Below are 15,329 nucleotides of genomic sequence, written 5' to 3' on the forward strand. Positions count from 1 at the left end.
ACTTCGTTGCAAATGAGAGAATCTTCTTCCAATCTCATTGTTTGGTTACTGAAGTCAGCTGTTTTCCTTTATTTCAGTTTCAGTGTTGGAAAAAATGTAGGGAAGTATAGAAACAGCTTCTTTTTGTCTTACTATACCTGAGTTCCATAAGAAACTTGGTTTGGAACTGTTATTGACCATTTCTGTTCTTCAAATGGAAAGTAAAATACCAAAGGTATAGTTATGTATTTGATAACTAAAGCCTTAATATCAAGTTGGAGAAGAATGTTTAATTTTCTGACTTTAAAATCAGTCTGGATTGCACAGTAGGGCATGGATTTCCACACAATGCACCCCATGAAGTTCTGGTGCACTGTGGTAGAAAGGTTTGTCAGTAGCACAGAAAATCCTTTTGGGGATTGAGGGTGTGAATTTAGAAGTGGCTCAAATGCAGCTGAGTAGAGGTTGCTGATGAAAGTTGTAGTTCCAGCTCTTGCTCTCCTTCTTTCCATCTTGGCAAAGTGCTCTTTGCAGCTGTCCAGATCACCTTGTTGGTCTGGCTGAGGATTCAACTCCAGGGTGGGTTTTTAGGTGAATCAGCTCCCTGTGAGGTGACTGGCAGCACAGGGAATATCCTGAGAATATGTAGGAGGAGGGAGTGCTCCTTTGAAACTCACCTGGGGAAATTCTGATGTTCCTGTAGGACATAAACATTAAGATTTTCTTTTTTTGGATGCAGGTTAAATGTATGGTATTTTAATAGCTGTTCCTAACACTGTACATGAGAATTAAGGACAAAGGCATGGAATTGATTCTACATGTTCTGGGATTATTTAGAACTGTAACTCAGCTTTCTTGGAGTTCCTCCTTAAAACTCAGTCTTGTGACTAAAGTTAATTCACAACTATTATAGCTTTAGTTCTCCAGTATGTTTTTGACTTGTTAATGAGACAAAGGCAGATGAGGAATATTGTCAAAAATGCTAAAATGCAAACCTGGGTGGACACTAATTAAAGATATGTAGATTGTGATTCAAGTAGATTTAGCAGCATGTTGATAGTGTTGGTGACAAATGATTCTTGCATGGAGCTGCTAAATAAGGCACAAATGACGGGCTCACCTAGGAAGAGTTAAGAAATCTTATTCAAGCTTAATGCATTATCTGATTCATTAGTAATAAAATATTTATTCTTGAATGAAAAAAAATACTGTCAAGTACCTTGCTTGCCCAGTGGAATTTTTGGCTGCATGCAACCGGCCAGAATAAAAGGAAGTGATAAAATTATTTCACCTACTGGATTTTAGGGAGGACTGCAGCAATCTAATTTGTCACATTGGCAAATCCTGCTTTGGTACAGCTTGTGTTCCACCGTGGTTTTAAATGCATGGGGAGCCTCAGGGAAAGGGAACAGACACAAGCAAAGCCCAGTAGAAGGAAGGTGATAAAGGGAAGATAGAATAGTAAGTAGATATTTCAGGTAAAGGTCAGAGATTGCTTACGTGGGACAAATGGTGTTGGAACCAGTGGTATCCTATAGTCTACAATTCCAGAAACTTTCAGTTCAGGTTGCCTTGTATATACCTTGCTCTCAAAGTTGGCCTTTGAAGATGAGGCTCTGCAGGAAGTTCACACAGATGTGTTACATTAGTACAGTAAAGAATTTAGCTGGGACAATTTATTTCCTAAGCACCCAGTGCCAAGAGTTTAACTGATAGTGAGGGACAAGACAGGAAAAGACCACCCAGTTTACCTCTGTAATTCACAAGACAAAAGAAAATGTAAACATCCAGACAGCACAGAATTTTTTTCTGCCTCAGAACCCCTTGTTCAACCAAATTTATTTTGTGTTCAGTTCAAAGCATTCCAGTCCAGGTATCTAACAATTATGGCCACAGCTTCAGACTGAGGGGAAGGTGTTTCTGTTAAGCTAAATGTTGCTGAGATAACTTGGATGATTGTGGAGTGGGTGTTGGTAATACACTGTTTAGTTAAAAGCATTGGATCCAGCTTAATTTCAGGATAAGCTGACAAACCTGTGCCATGCAAGTATTTCTTCTTTGCTATAAATTATTCTTAAAATCTGTTCTAAGATGTTGTTTTTTGGAGGTAATGTTTTTGAGCAGGGGACAGTAGAGATAACCTTACATTGCTTTCCTTAATGAATTGGGGATTGAGAAGTTCATTCATCACTTCATTAATGAGTTCGCCTCGTAATGTATTCAGTTTCCCACTGAACTACTGCATCAGGTAATACTGGAAAGGAGTTGACCAACAGTTCAGGTGGTAGGTACAGGCAAAAAGATAGAAAAATTAACCAACGTTGTGGGAAAATCAACTTGCAGCTAGACGTAGCACCTGAGCAGTGCTATGGATTGCACTGTGGCTGTGCTGGGAGGCAGTTCCAGAGGCACTGTGCTTTTTTCAACAGGTCTCGTGGTGGTGGCCTTGGTTCCCGCAGAAATAAAGAGCTGCCAACAGAACCCCCTTTCACAGCATATGTGGGAAATCTGCCCTTCAACACTGTCCAAGGAGACATAGATGCCATCTTCAAGGATCTCAGCATAAGGAGCGTACGACTAGTCAGAGACAAGGAAACAGACAAATTTAAAGGTGAGCGTTCAGAGTTCTTTGGTGGCAGATGAAAAACTAGTAGGAGAAAAAGTCACTTTAATAGGGAATTTCAGTCTAAAGCACAGTTTTTCTTTGTTTTATGTTGACTTACGCAGGTTTTCTTATTCACTAATATATAAATGTATAATTTGAATGAGAGTCATTGTTCCATCACCTTGAGATACAGAGTAACATGAATGAGGAGTCAATATTTGCCCTGACATAAAATAACTTTCTCAAACCTTGTCTGGTATGAATTCTACCAGAGCTGACCCACTTAAGTCCCATGACCTTAAGCATTGAGTAATTCCTTTACTTCAGAAGACTCCCCTTGCTTCAGCTCTGGGTTTTTTTTAGTAGACAGGGAGAAAAAGCAAATAGATAACCCACTCAGGCAGTTGTTTTAGAGGAAGCAAATTCAATTGCTGTGGGACTTGTCTGGTGGAAATGGACTGTATTTGTAAGTTACTTTAAGGGGTGGAAAAGGCTTACGTTGGATAACAGAGGACCTTTGAAAAGGAGTAAATCCACTAAATGATGTGATGACACAAAATCACACTTCTGGCCACATAGGTATTTCAGTTTCTTGTTTAAAAACACAAGGAACAAAGTGTCAGTATTCAGCTGAATAACTGTCTGAAGGCATAGATCAGATGTAATCTATAATGAGAACTCTGTGGGAAAGGGAATTAGGCTCTTGGCATTCACAGAGTGCCCAGAGTTCTGTTTCAGGATTTGCCCCATCATTAACAGGTGCAGGTAAATGTGTTCATTGTTGATGATGATGATTGGTTTCTGAGCCATGCACATCTTGAATTTGCACATCACAACTCATGTTTAAAAGAGAAGGAAGCTATTAGCAGACATGCAGGAGGAGTAGCTTCTTACAAAGGCCTTTTAAAGTGCTATTAACTTGAGATTTGTTCCTTACAGGATTTTGTTACGTAGAGTTTGATGAGGTGGAGTCACTCAAGGAAGCTCTTACATATGATGGTGCAGTAAGTACACCTGCAATTAATTTGTGAAATCAAAGACAAGCATAAGTCTCAAACCCTTTGGCAGCCCTTATGATACATCCTGAACAGATTCTTCCATTGATTTAACAGCTTTTGGGTGACCGATCACTCCGAGTGGACATAGCAGAAGGCAGGAAACAGGATAAAGGTGGCTTTGGCTTCAGAAAAGGTGGCGGGCCGGATGACAGAGGTGACTTCCCTTTTTCTAAGTAGCTTCTTAATACAGTGGTCGTAGTTATGGCTTCTGGTGCTGACTAATGCTAAGACAAGGCATGCAAGTGAACATGAAGATTATATTGAAAGGTGAAATGTTGTATGTATATAATTACCTGTTTCTAACCAGCTGCTGCTGCTGCTCCTGAGGTGTCTGGAATTAAGCTGTGCTTTGTGTCCAAAGGCTGGATGTATTGTCACTCCTAACCCAGGAAGTGAGACCAATACCCCTAATAATGTGTTGTGTCTTGCAGAGGACAATCATAAGCCCAACAGTCTGATCTGCTACTATTTTATGATGATGTATGAAAAGTGAGTAAGCACAAATAGACAAGTGCTTATTTTGGAGTATGTCTCTTGTTCCAGTGTAGAAACATTCTTGCCTGTAGCTGAAAGTTGGTTGAACCAGACTCACCAGAGGTTTCCATTGAATGTGCATTAGAGAAATTTTTCTGACCACTTATTCTTGTTTAACTTAAACTGTTTGTTCCTGTGCAATGGAACTTGGTAGTACCAAAAGAAAAGGATTTTCCATCAGCATAACTTTGGATATTGAAGGACTGAAACATTGGTTTGGTATTCCCTTGCTCAGTCTTTCCCACAGCTTCAGACCTGAACACAATTGTGGCTTTTTTCCTAGGAATGGGAGGAGGTTCCCGAGAATCCAGAGGAGGTGGATGGGATTCCAGAGATGACTTCAATTCTGGTATCAGTATTAACACTTGTACAGATAGGAAGCCTAAAAGGCACGGAAATGTTATCATTTTCATTTGTCCCCATTACTGGTTTGATTGAATCTACTGTATGTGCCAACTTTGGACATCCTGCAGCTGTGGTGGGATTCCTCATGGGGCATCTGCCATTGCCTTGTAACAGAGGAAAGAGTCTTGATCAAAAAGTCTATGAGATGACCCTAAATGACAGAATTCTTGTCCAGATGTAGCCTATGGTGACTGTTTTAAGCATTTCTCAAACATACAACTAAGTAAATTTCTGAATAGTAGCAGAAACAGACAGATCGTGTAGGAAGACTGATATTCTGTCAGAGCAGAGGCTTTCATCTTCTTAAGGAGATGTGATGTCACTGTACATGTGTCCCTGAAGTAACTGACTTCTCTAAAGTCAGATTAGTGTCCCAAAGCACTTGTAAAAGCAAAATGTTCATTAACTTTTGGACCTGTTTTGGTAATGCAGCTGCAGCAAGTGACTGAGCTTACTGAGTGGAAGGTAGTGACTGAGCTACAGGGTTTGCTCTTAACTTCCAGTCAGTTCTAGCTATTAGAATGCAGGGTATCATTAACACAATTGCCTTTGTCCTCTGAACTCATGGGTTTGGTCCATTTTCTGATGGGAGATGTTGGCAAGTACAACTTTGCAGTGTCTGGTCTCTGCGTGAGTGGAATGAACGATGTAGGAGAAGCAAAGTGTGCCCTTGCCCCCAGCATGGACTGGAGCGTGATGCTGGCGAGAGAAGCTTGCTGCAGCGCTGTGCTTAACCTGCCTCTGGAGCGAAGCGTTCTGTGTCACAGCTTTGTACCTTCTTTGGCAGCTTCTCCAAATGTGGATGCATTTCAGCCTGATAAATGCTGGATGAGTGATTTGTGAGCCAAAAGTTTAGCATTTCAGTCTTAGCTGCTACAGAAGCTTTTCTTCTCAGGTTGTTCAGCCTTGCTTTAGATCAAGTCTTTAAAGATGGCCTGTTTGGCACTGAAGTAAGTAAGGGACAGCTCTGCAACTCTGCCAAATACTGAAGTGGAAAGGAAAATCTCAGTTGGGACCCAAACAACTTTCTCTTCCAGGCAGCTTCTGAAAATCTGAGTGTATTCCCTTTCTGTATGCTGTTAGCCTGAAGTATCTTCCTCCCACTGAAATGCAGGCAGTGGGGGCTTGGAGAGATACTCAAGGAAAATCACTGGTACAGACTGGAACTCTGGTCAGTGACGATAGTTCTTGATTTTTTTTTTTGTGATACATAAACTGAAGAAATGCAGTCAGTTTAAAGTCTCATTTGGTTTTTTCCCCAGCCCTTTAATTAGTCTAGTAAATGCCTGGTCAGTTTATAGTACAGCTAAACAGCCTTGGGGTTTTACTTCGTTTTATAAGGACTGTGTATTTCACTACTCCCCAGCTATTTTCCCATTTGCTCTGCTCCTGCAGATTTCATGCTAAGGCTGTGTAGCCAGTGTGATGATCTGGCTATGGAAATACTCTGAGTTCTTGTAGTGTTGTCTGTCAAGTCAGCTAATGGTGTTAACAAACTGAAGTTGCAGCTGAGGTTCATATTTTAAACACGCTTGACCCACTCTCCAACACTCCAATAAGCCTCTAGGTGGATAAAGCACTTCCTGAACTTGGCATAGTATACTTGGTTTCAAATGGAACCCGAACAACTCCTCCAGAAGGTGCTAGAGCTCTGTGAAACAATCTGTCTGCAGACAAAGGCTCTCAGTGCATCACCTTGGACTGACAGCGGTGACTAGCAAGGTTTTCCAGTCATCCAGATAAAAGTCTAGATTAAAAACATTTCAAAATATGCTCTTTAAATTCACTGTCTTCCATCTTCAGGATTCAAAGATGATGACTTCTTGGGAGGTCGGGGTAGAGGAACCCGCCCTGGAGACCGGCGACCACCAGGTGCCTCCATGGGAAGTGGTGGCACTGGTCGCTTCAGAGATGGGCCTCCCCTTCGTGGGTCTTCCATGGACTTTAGAGAGCCAACAGAAGGTAAACTCCTACCATGTGTGATTCAGTCTTCCTGTGCAAAGGAGACTCCTGGTTTTGTTGTCAGGGTAAAGCTCCTGCCCTTGACAGGCAGATCTCACAAGTGGAATGTTTTTCCTTTCAGAGGAAAGAGCACAGCGACCCCGACTCCAGCTCAAACCTCGAACAGTCGATACTCCCCTCAATCAAGTAGCCAATCCAAACTCTGCAATCTTTGGAGGAGCCAAGCCCCGGGAGGAAGTAGTAAAAGAGCACGACTGAGTTTGGGGTTGAGAGGGAATGGGGAGGCGGGAGAAAAAGCAAGACAGTACAGAGTGACTAGCTCTGCTGGAATGTCAACCCTGCAGTTTACCATTCCTGCCATCTGGTATTTGTCCTCTTTGAAACCGAAAACACAGAGCTTGTGAATGCATGTCAGCTGTTAACAAGTGGTTTTTAGTACGTTCTTGGCTTTGCTGTATCTAGTGCCTGCTTTGTGCTGAGTTTCCCTCTTCTGTTTCCTTCCAAGCAGCACAGTTGCCAGTAGATAAGGCAGTGTGGCTGCTTCCACAAGTGTGGAGGTCTCTGGACAAAGGTGCTGCTTCACTTCTTCCTTTCTGGGTTTGTTTTACTTTAGAAGCACAGGTTAGACTTAGTTATTTCCCTGGATCGTTTCCTTTTACTTCCTCAGTGTTCCTCTTCTGACCTGCATGTCTCGTTCTGTATTGCTGTGGCTCTGAAGAGGAAAACTGAAGAGTCCAGATGAGTTGAACAGAAATTTTCAGTTCTAACTGAGTAGTGAAATACCATTTATGACAATTGGTGATAGTTGCTGTTCACAGCAGAGCCCCTTACAAAACAAAGGGGGTCAACTGCCCTTTCACATGGGTTGTCAGGAAGGATCAATTTAATGGATGCCTTGCCTGACAAGCCTGGTGAATAGCTGGTGGAATCAGTATGGATAAAGCCTCTTCCAGCAGCCTCTTCCTGCTGGCTCTTGACTTCCAAATGGTATGATGCTACTACACCTCTGAGCTCAAGGTTAGTGCTGCAAAGCTGTGCCTGTTTGAGCACAACTGCTCACTGGCTCTTTCTGCTTACTTTTTTGGGTTTTACGTGTTTGGTAAATTTTTAAATGAAGTTTCTACAAATAAAATTGACTTTTTTATTTTTGTTGAAGGAGTGTATACTTTGCCATGCAGTATTTGACCGTCACTATCCCCTGTATTTCTTTGCCCAGTGGGGTACAGTTGTAGCACCTCAGCTTTCAGAATACTTTGAAAATGGGCAGATTAGAGATCTTTCTGCTATAGATTCTCATGCAGAAGTTTTGGTAAAAAGCATCTCCTGTTGCTGCACCTCTCTTCACTTGAAATGTTTCTTGTCAGTGTTGTGTGGGAGGAGGGAGAGGAGGCTAAAGCAAAAGGAGAAATCATTAATGTTTAAAACCAAAACCTGGTTGTACCACACTGAAGTGTGGACATGTCCAGTGTATGGGAAGAGCTTGGGCCCCTGTTGCCAGTGCTGAGAGCCTTCAGATAAACCAGCCAGCACCCCAGAGTACTTACAAGAAGAGATTGGAAGCATGGCTGCCCCACTACCAGCACCACTGCTAGTGATGAATTTATTCCCTATGGTTCCCATTTTAAGTCAGAGTCCCAGCAATTTACAGAACTACTCTTTCCTTCTTTCTGCCTTTCACTTAATCTGCTTCTGAGATAAGAACCATTTGTCTAACACTAATACTTAATTTTAAGACAGACATGCATTTGTGTGGTTGTATTCCAAACCAATAATTGATCTATTTACATCTTCAATGTGGAAAAGATTTTAAGAACAAATTCCCATATAAAAACTCACTTCTAGTCAAGACAGTTGACTTTTAAATGTAAAAACAAAGGAAAAAAAAAAAAATTCCAAACACTTAACACATTCTGCTTCATAACAAAATAAATTTATGGATATGGTATTTTGTGAATGATCTTTTAAATAAAAGAAAACATTAAGTAATACTTAACATTGGTCTTTATTGAGTCTACTCTACCATGTTTCTCCCCCCCCTCAGTTTTCAAATATTGTGTTAATTTGTCCTAGAGCCATTCTGATACAAAATAAAGGGGGGAAGAGGAAAAGATAAAGGGGAGGAATCTAATCTAAAGAGTGCTGGAACAGTGAAGTCAAAATTGTTTATGGGTGGAAATGAGCCCAACTTTTTTGTCCTGTGACTTCAGTGTCACTTGAGTGCATTGCTAAGGCTGCTAGGTGGGATTTGGAATTCCTGCAGCTTGCAGGTCTTGCAGCTGGTCAGGCTGTGCTCCTCCAGATGGGTGCTGCTGCCCTGTGCCCAGCACCAGGCAGGATGTGTCCTTCCAGTGTGAGTACTGAGCTCTGTGGGCTTTGTGCTGAGATAGTAAATGGATCAGCTACTGCTGTTTTGCCCACTTCCTCCGACTTTTCCAACTGACCCGTTTCCCACTAGGAATAATGGTTAAGGAGGCTGTTGCCCTGTGGCTTTGAAGTGTGTGTTTACTGCAGGGTAAATTGAAAGAGATAGAGCCATGTTTTTATTGAGGAAATGAGCTCTGACCTCCCTGCTGGTTTTACTGCTTTCCATAGCCTGAAAGGATGGGAGGTGTTCCTGCTTCCAGCTGCTCAGTCCACCCTCTTTTTAGACCTACTCTTACCACAGCTTGAGCAGAGTCCCAGTCCTGCTCTGGAGCCTGTGCTGGAGCTGTGTGTGCCAGTACCTGGCTGTCCTGCATGTCAGCCTGAGGAGTGCAGAAGAGCAGGGCTGGTTGAGAGTTGGTCCCCTGCAGCTCTTGCCACAGCTTATCCACAGCTGCCCTGTGAAACTGGTGCTGCTGGAAGCAGGGATTTCATCACTGCATGGAGAAAAGGAACCCTGATGAGTGAGAGAGGTGGCAAACGGCTCATCTTAGTTCTGGAAGGGTTTCCCACTAGTGAATGCAGCCTGGTCCCAAAATCACTGTGTCTTTTTTTTTTTTTTAGTAATTTTTCATATGCAAACATTCATGCATTGCATGGCTTCTTTGGAGCATTCCATACTGTTCCTCCCCTGGTGCAGGGTCAGACTCCTCCAGTCCTTTTTCTTTCCCTCCTTCAAAAATTTATTGGATGGATGTTTTCCTATACAGAAGCTTATCAACCAGCTTGTGTCAACAGTTGACACAACTATATTTAATGTATGGATGCGGCATTTGAGTTTTGTAGGAGGAAGCAAGATTTTCTTTCCATCCCACCAGGAAAAGTAACCTGTGATGCTTGACTTTACCTGCAGCTTAAAGCTAAGCCTCGCATGGTAAAGCCCAGACTGAGGAGGTACCAGCAGTGTAGCAAATGGATAATTCACTTTGCGGGTATTCATGTTCTCACTGAGTTATTTCTGGTAGCTGTGCAGAGCTTTCTTCCAGCTTAAATGTAGAAAAATAAACAAAACTGAAGGCAGGAAGGCACCAGGCAGGTTTTGGAACTGAAGCTGAGTTTGCTTTGCTACTGTAGGAAGTGCTTTGCCATGTTACTCCAGTTTGGTTGCAGGTGGGAAAGCTGGGAGTCTGAAGAGCTGTTGGACACTGCAGCAGTGAACAGCAGCATTTAATGTGCTGCAAAACTCTGCTGTCAACCACCAAAAAGTAATCCCCACTGAACTCCTGAGTCCAGGAATGGCCCTGGGAGAGCTCATCCCAGCACTCAGAGCAGCACCCAGTGCTGGCACGGGTGTGTTGCCGACTTGCTGGGCTGTGCGAGCCTGGAGCAGATTCTGTGGGGGCTCTTTGTGCTTGTGGCCATCAAGGTTGTTCTGACGGCTGAAGAAAGAGGTGGAGGCGTGTTCACACACTCAAATAATGGGCTGGTGATGGTAGAGTCACATTAAATTCATGCCCTCGAGTGTGGCTTACTGGCCTTCCTAAGCAACAACTTGTTCTCCTGCTGAGATGTGTTGCCACTATTCAGAGTCTCCAGTGCTGCCCATGAATTTCTGAAGTTCTGCAGGTCTCCCAGGGCTGATGATGATTGTGGCCAAGCTTGCTGTCCCAGGGCAGTTTTGGATTATACTGATATTTTTAACTTATGTCATGAATGCTGTTACAGTTTCAGTCCTGAATTTAGTACATAATCTAGTAGGAGCATTTGCTACCTGTATTACTGGCTGCTGACTTGTCTTCAGAAAAGATGGTAAAACTGTGAGAATTTTAGAGCAAATCCTGTAATGTTGCAACCAACCTTTCCTCTTTGTAGGAAAGATTTAATATTAAAGCCAGCAGATTTTGGAATGCACGTGCAGCCCCTTCAATCAGAGCGCTGGTGTGTTGCAGCTTGCAGAGCAGTCCTTGTCCTGCTACTTTGGACAAATCTGCTTGGAGTGACTTTGCTGGAATCCCCCTGTTTTCCTGGGCGTGTTTTGGACAGCGGCTCTGTGTGTCAGGTTGGCTCCAAGGCATAGTCACAGGTTTTCTGTACCAACCCCGTTCCCTCTCTGTGCGCAGAAGCCGTCTCGTGGTTATTCGCACTCACAGCAAGAGCAGCTGTTATCACTGAGCATCTTGAAATCTGTGTTATGTTCTACATTCTGGTGGTTTCTTTGTTTCACTACCAGTGGAGTGCAAACGCTCCGAAGGAAAGGGACCGCTCGCCTATTCCAGCATATTCTAGTGTAGAATCAGTTACCTTTGTACCTTTCAAGGGCTTCCCTGGGACGGATTCTCGGGATGCAATTTAGTTGGTGTTGCTTGTGTTAAATTTTTAGAAAAGGGAGTTTCTGTGACTGGAAAGGAATTTGATTTCCAGCTGAGAGTGGAATTTTCTCATCTGGTAGTTGACTCCCTCCTCTTAAATGCCACTTACCCACTGCAGGAACAAAGTATATTCAAACTGGCAGAGAGATATCTTTTATTTGGTGCATACATTTTATTTATATAATTTGTAATTTATTCTGTTGTTTGTGATAGCACTTGCTATAGCAGTATTAAACCAAACTGAATAGAAGCACTTAGGATGGTGTAATCATATTTTTGACCCTGCCTGCTGAAAGGCTTTAATCCTTCAGTGCCAGACACTTGACTCTCAAGCCTGATGCACATTAGTAATAGCAATACCTTGATGACATTATCTGTTCAGCCCCTGCAGGGAAGCTCTGCTGTTCTCCTGAGTCTGCTCACAGGAACCCGAGATGGACACAAGACACGAGCCATTAGGTTCTGGTGGCGCATGCGGTGTCTTGGTGTGCCCATGGAGGCAGCGTTATTAGGTCTTAAATCGTGTTCCTCATCTTACTGTACCTGTTTGAGTGACTAAATCTAAAGCATTTTCTGGTTTCCTTTTCCATCGCGTCAACAACTCTGTTCTGTGACATCACCTGCTCAACAGCAGGTTCAGTGTGACATCAGCTTCCCTCACTTCTGTCCCCTCTGCAGCAAAGTACATCCAAGGGCTTTGAGGACTTTCAGCGTTAACAGGAACAACCCTGTTACCTGTGTGCTCACCAATTCCTGTGTAAAGCTCTAGAGTATCCCAGGGTTGATGTTTTTGGGATGTTATTGCTGGGAATGTTGCCACCACGTTTCTGCCCAGTAGGTTTCAGCCAGGTTAGTGTTCCCTGTGGTCAGGATTTGCTTCCTACCACAAGATTGTTTTGTTCATGTCACCGTGCTCCCGAGATCTGCCTCTTTCTTTTAAATAAACCAAAAACTCACAAAGTACCTCTATAAACCCCTGCAAAATCTGTACTGTAACGAATCTGTATAATTTGTATTGCTGTATAAAAATTCAAATAAAAGCATTCAAACCTTCTAGGTTTTTGTCTTCAAATTTAAGAATTCTTGTGTCTACAAGGATGAACTCAGCAGGATAAGAACGGGAAACTTTGTGGCCATAGGGATGTTTGGGATTAGTCTTTGCAAAGTTCACTTGGCCAAAGTTTTGTGAAGCACCCAGGGATCCTGGCTGTGAGATGACTTTCCACTGGGTGGTAGCAGCATTTATTTTCCTTCAGCAGGAACGGAGCCACTTTCGGTTTCAGCTCAGAGAGATCTGACGTGCAGCTGGGGCAGGGGAGGAGGCAGCACTTCCCCTTTGCCTGGGGAAAGACTCGTTCCACTACGGCAGAGAGAAAAGCCGTTTCTAGGTGTACACAAAACTATCCAGGACTACTTCAGCACATCAGAAAATTTCCTCCAAGATATGGCTTGCGTTAAAGCGCCATGAAAATGTTGCTAAACAAATGGAATTCATTGTAATCCCTGGTAGTGGTTGGGATGAGACACGTGCTCATTCTGTCTCAAAGCAAGAGGGGCTTGATGCTGGTGCACAGCAATGCTTGACTCGCAAAGCTGGTGAGCTTGGAGCCTGTTGGAGCTGGGAAAATGCATGAGCATGAGCTTGGAGCATGTTGGGGCTTTCTCAAACCTTCCAGCACTGGGTGTGTTTGTGCAGAAGGTGAGGTTTAGATGATGCCCTGTTTTCCGGTCCTTGTTTCACTGCTGATTTTTGATCAGAGTTAGTCACAACACCTGATTCAAGCAAGCCAGCTGGTCTTGGAGCAGCCCCTACCTTTATCTGAAAGAATGTAAACCACCCCTCAGGGCATTTGGTTTCCCAGGGCCCAGGTAAGCTGTGCAGGGTAGAAGATGGGTTCTAATGAGCCCTCTGGGCCCAAGAGATCTCTCTGCAGCTTGTCAGCTTTATATCAAAAGGTGAAAAAGTGGGTTAGGTTAGCTGCTGAGCCTGCCTGAAGGAGTAGGAACTATGTGTTTGTCATGGGGGGAAAACAAACCCAAGTTGAAACGGGTGAGCTTTAAAAAGAACATGAAAGGTGAAATTATACTGTGGTGTTTCTATAACTTATTGCAGTAGTTAAAAACGTGCTGCTCCTATGTCTTTGACCTTTTGTCAAATCAGAAATGGTTTCCAGCCGCAGGTCTCAATGAGGCAGAGGGGTTACAGGAGGGAGAGGACAGACAAGGGTAGAGCCCAGTTTCCCAAGCCAGGTTTGATGCCTGAGGGGTCATTCTGTGTGTGTTGGAGGGGCGTTGGTCTGGCCTCACAAAGAGCAGAATCTGTGGCTGTGCTGGAGAGTTCTCAGAGTGAGGACTCATCCTAAACCTTTACATCCAGCCCTTCTTGGGAGAAATGTGAAGAAGGGAGATAGGATCCCCACAGAGGCATGTGCTGCTGCAGTAATTACCCTCTAATCAAGGTGGTTGGCCTCTCCAGAGGACTGATGCCTTTGAAGGGCATCACTCTGCCCAAGAGCTGTTATATCACACTGGAGTGACTCTGCTGCATTGCTCCTTGGGCACAGGAGCAGCTTCTGCCTGCTCTGAAGAGGCTGAGTGGTCCATCAGGGGACAGTCTGGGGACTAACACGAGGTGCAGCCCAAGCCAACCAGGGTAACGTCCACACCACAGCACCGAGTCATCCCTGAAGCTCTGAGACCCACCAGAGAACCTGCAAACAAATACGTGGCTCCTTTTTAGCAGTGGCTGTTCCTGATGTGATTGATTCCAGGTACAAAAGGCAAATTTAGTCTCCAGCATATTTAGACTATCAGTTCTGCTATAAAGAACTCTTTTGCAAAACTTCTGTTGTCAGCTTATGTTTGAACATGTAAAAACCCTGCAAGAAATCTGTTAGTAAACTATTTAATCATTAAGACCTCTGCTAGAAATGCCAATTTTGAAACAACTTTTTTGGCAGTGAAAAAAAACATTTCACCTTTTGCAATGTCCTTTACACAAAGACCACCCAGAAACCACGTGAGCAATTGAAAGCTGGGTCTGCCTCTTTTTATCTTTGGTTCAGATTATACTGATTTCAAGATAGGCTTCAGCACCCGGATTTTGTCTGGGAATGGCTCTGGAAGGTGCATTATTTTTGCATCTCAGGTTAGAATTGGAAGAGAGAAAGTCTATTTGCATGTCCAGTGGTTAATATCTTACTGAAGTAATGTTTCCTCTGAAAGCTCAATAGCCAGATTTCATCCCAGAGTTGCAAAAATTGTAACCAGTTGGCTCCTTAATCATTTTTGTGATGAAGAGTCCCCTTCTCGCACAGAGAGCTGGGTGTAGGTGGCTGGTTGTGGCAGCTTCAGAGTGCCCTAATTTAAATATAACAAAATTTCCCTTTACTGTGTAATTTACATGTAAGAGAGGCTTTGTAGAGCCTTAGTGAAAGCAGCATGAAACGTTTTGTTTATGGTTGTAACTCGTGAGCCCCGTGGCTCTTGCACTCTTGTTGCACAACCACGCATTTCTGTCTGTGTGCAGACTTCCCTAGTGCTGGAGTAGGGTCCCTCTTTCATGGAGTGACAGGGCTCACAGCCAGTACATAAATTCCCTATTATTCATGAACCCTCCTTATTCCATTCAAGCACCAAAAATTTTGAGGAATTACGGTTTTTTTTTTATTTTGAGGAATGCAGTGAAATTGTGCCTGCTGCGTGCAAAATGCCAATGCTGAAGCATATGAGCTGATTTTATTCTTACAGCGCTGGACAGCAGCTCCAGGTTTGCCCACTAGCAATGGTGACCTCGGGCTATTTGCTGCCTTTGAAACTTGTTACCATCTTTTCCATAAAAACTAAGAGAGGGCTTGCAGTTTGTTGTGCCTGCTTTGAGATTTTCCAGGCAGCACCTGCCACTTCCAGCGCGCAGCGTCGTTCCTGTGAAGGCTCTTTGCCAAAAGGAAGCCTGAACTTTCCTTGGGGCACCAGCCCCATCTGAACCTCAAGGGAAGTGACCTCGGTGCCGTGCGTGGTCCGAGCCTGTCCCTGTGGCCACGCGGCCGCCGTGCG

The 15,329-nt window shown here is 43.6% G+C and overlaps 1 protein-coding gene across 1 annotated transcript; it reads left to right on the forward strand.

Annotated features, from left to right (window-relative positions):
• Positions 1-312: 312 nt before the first annotated feature.
• Positions 313-8,536, forward strand: EIF4H (eukaryotic translation initiation factor 4H). Its single transcript, XM_008640463.2, has 7 exons — positions 313-365; positions 2,409-2,590; positions 3,524-3,588; positions 3,697-3,796; positions 4,460-4,525; positions 6,385-6,543; positions 6,665-8,536. Exons 1-7 carry the CDS (start codon positions 313-315, stop codon positions 6,799-6,801), a joined length of 762 nt encoding a protein of 253 aa, XP_008638685.1. The 3' UTR covers positions 6,802-8,536.
• The last annotated feature ends 6,793 nt before the right edge of the window (positions 8,537-15,329 follow it).

The sequence above is a fragment of the Corvus brachyrhynchos genome, unplaced genomic scaffold (genome assembly GCF_000691975.1).
Source record: "Corvus brachyrhynchos isolate BGI_N302 unplaced genomic scaffold, ASM69197v1 scaffold99, whole genome shotgun sequence".
Taxonomy (NCBI): Eukaryota; Metazoa; Chordata; class Aves; order Passeriformes; family Corvidae; genus Corvus; species Corvus brachyrhynchos.

Coding starts and splice junctions, on each gene's coding strand:
- EIF4H (XM_008640463.2), top strand. CDS start 313: ATGGATTTCCACACAATGCACCCCATGAAGTTCTGGTGCACTGTGGTA. Junction 4,526..6,384: donor CAGAGATGACTTCAATTCTG/GTATCAGTATTA, acceptor TTCCATCTTCAG/GATTCAAAGATGATGACTTC. Junction 6,544..6,664: donor CTTTAGAGAGCCAACAGAAG/GTAAACTCCTAC, acceptor TTTTCCTTTCAG/AGGAAAGAGCACAGCGACCC.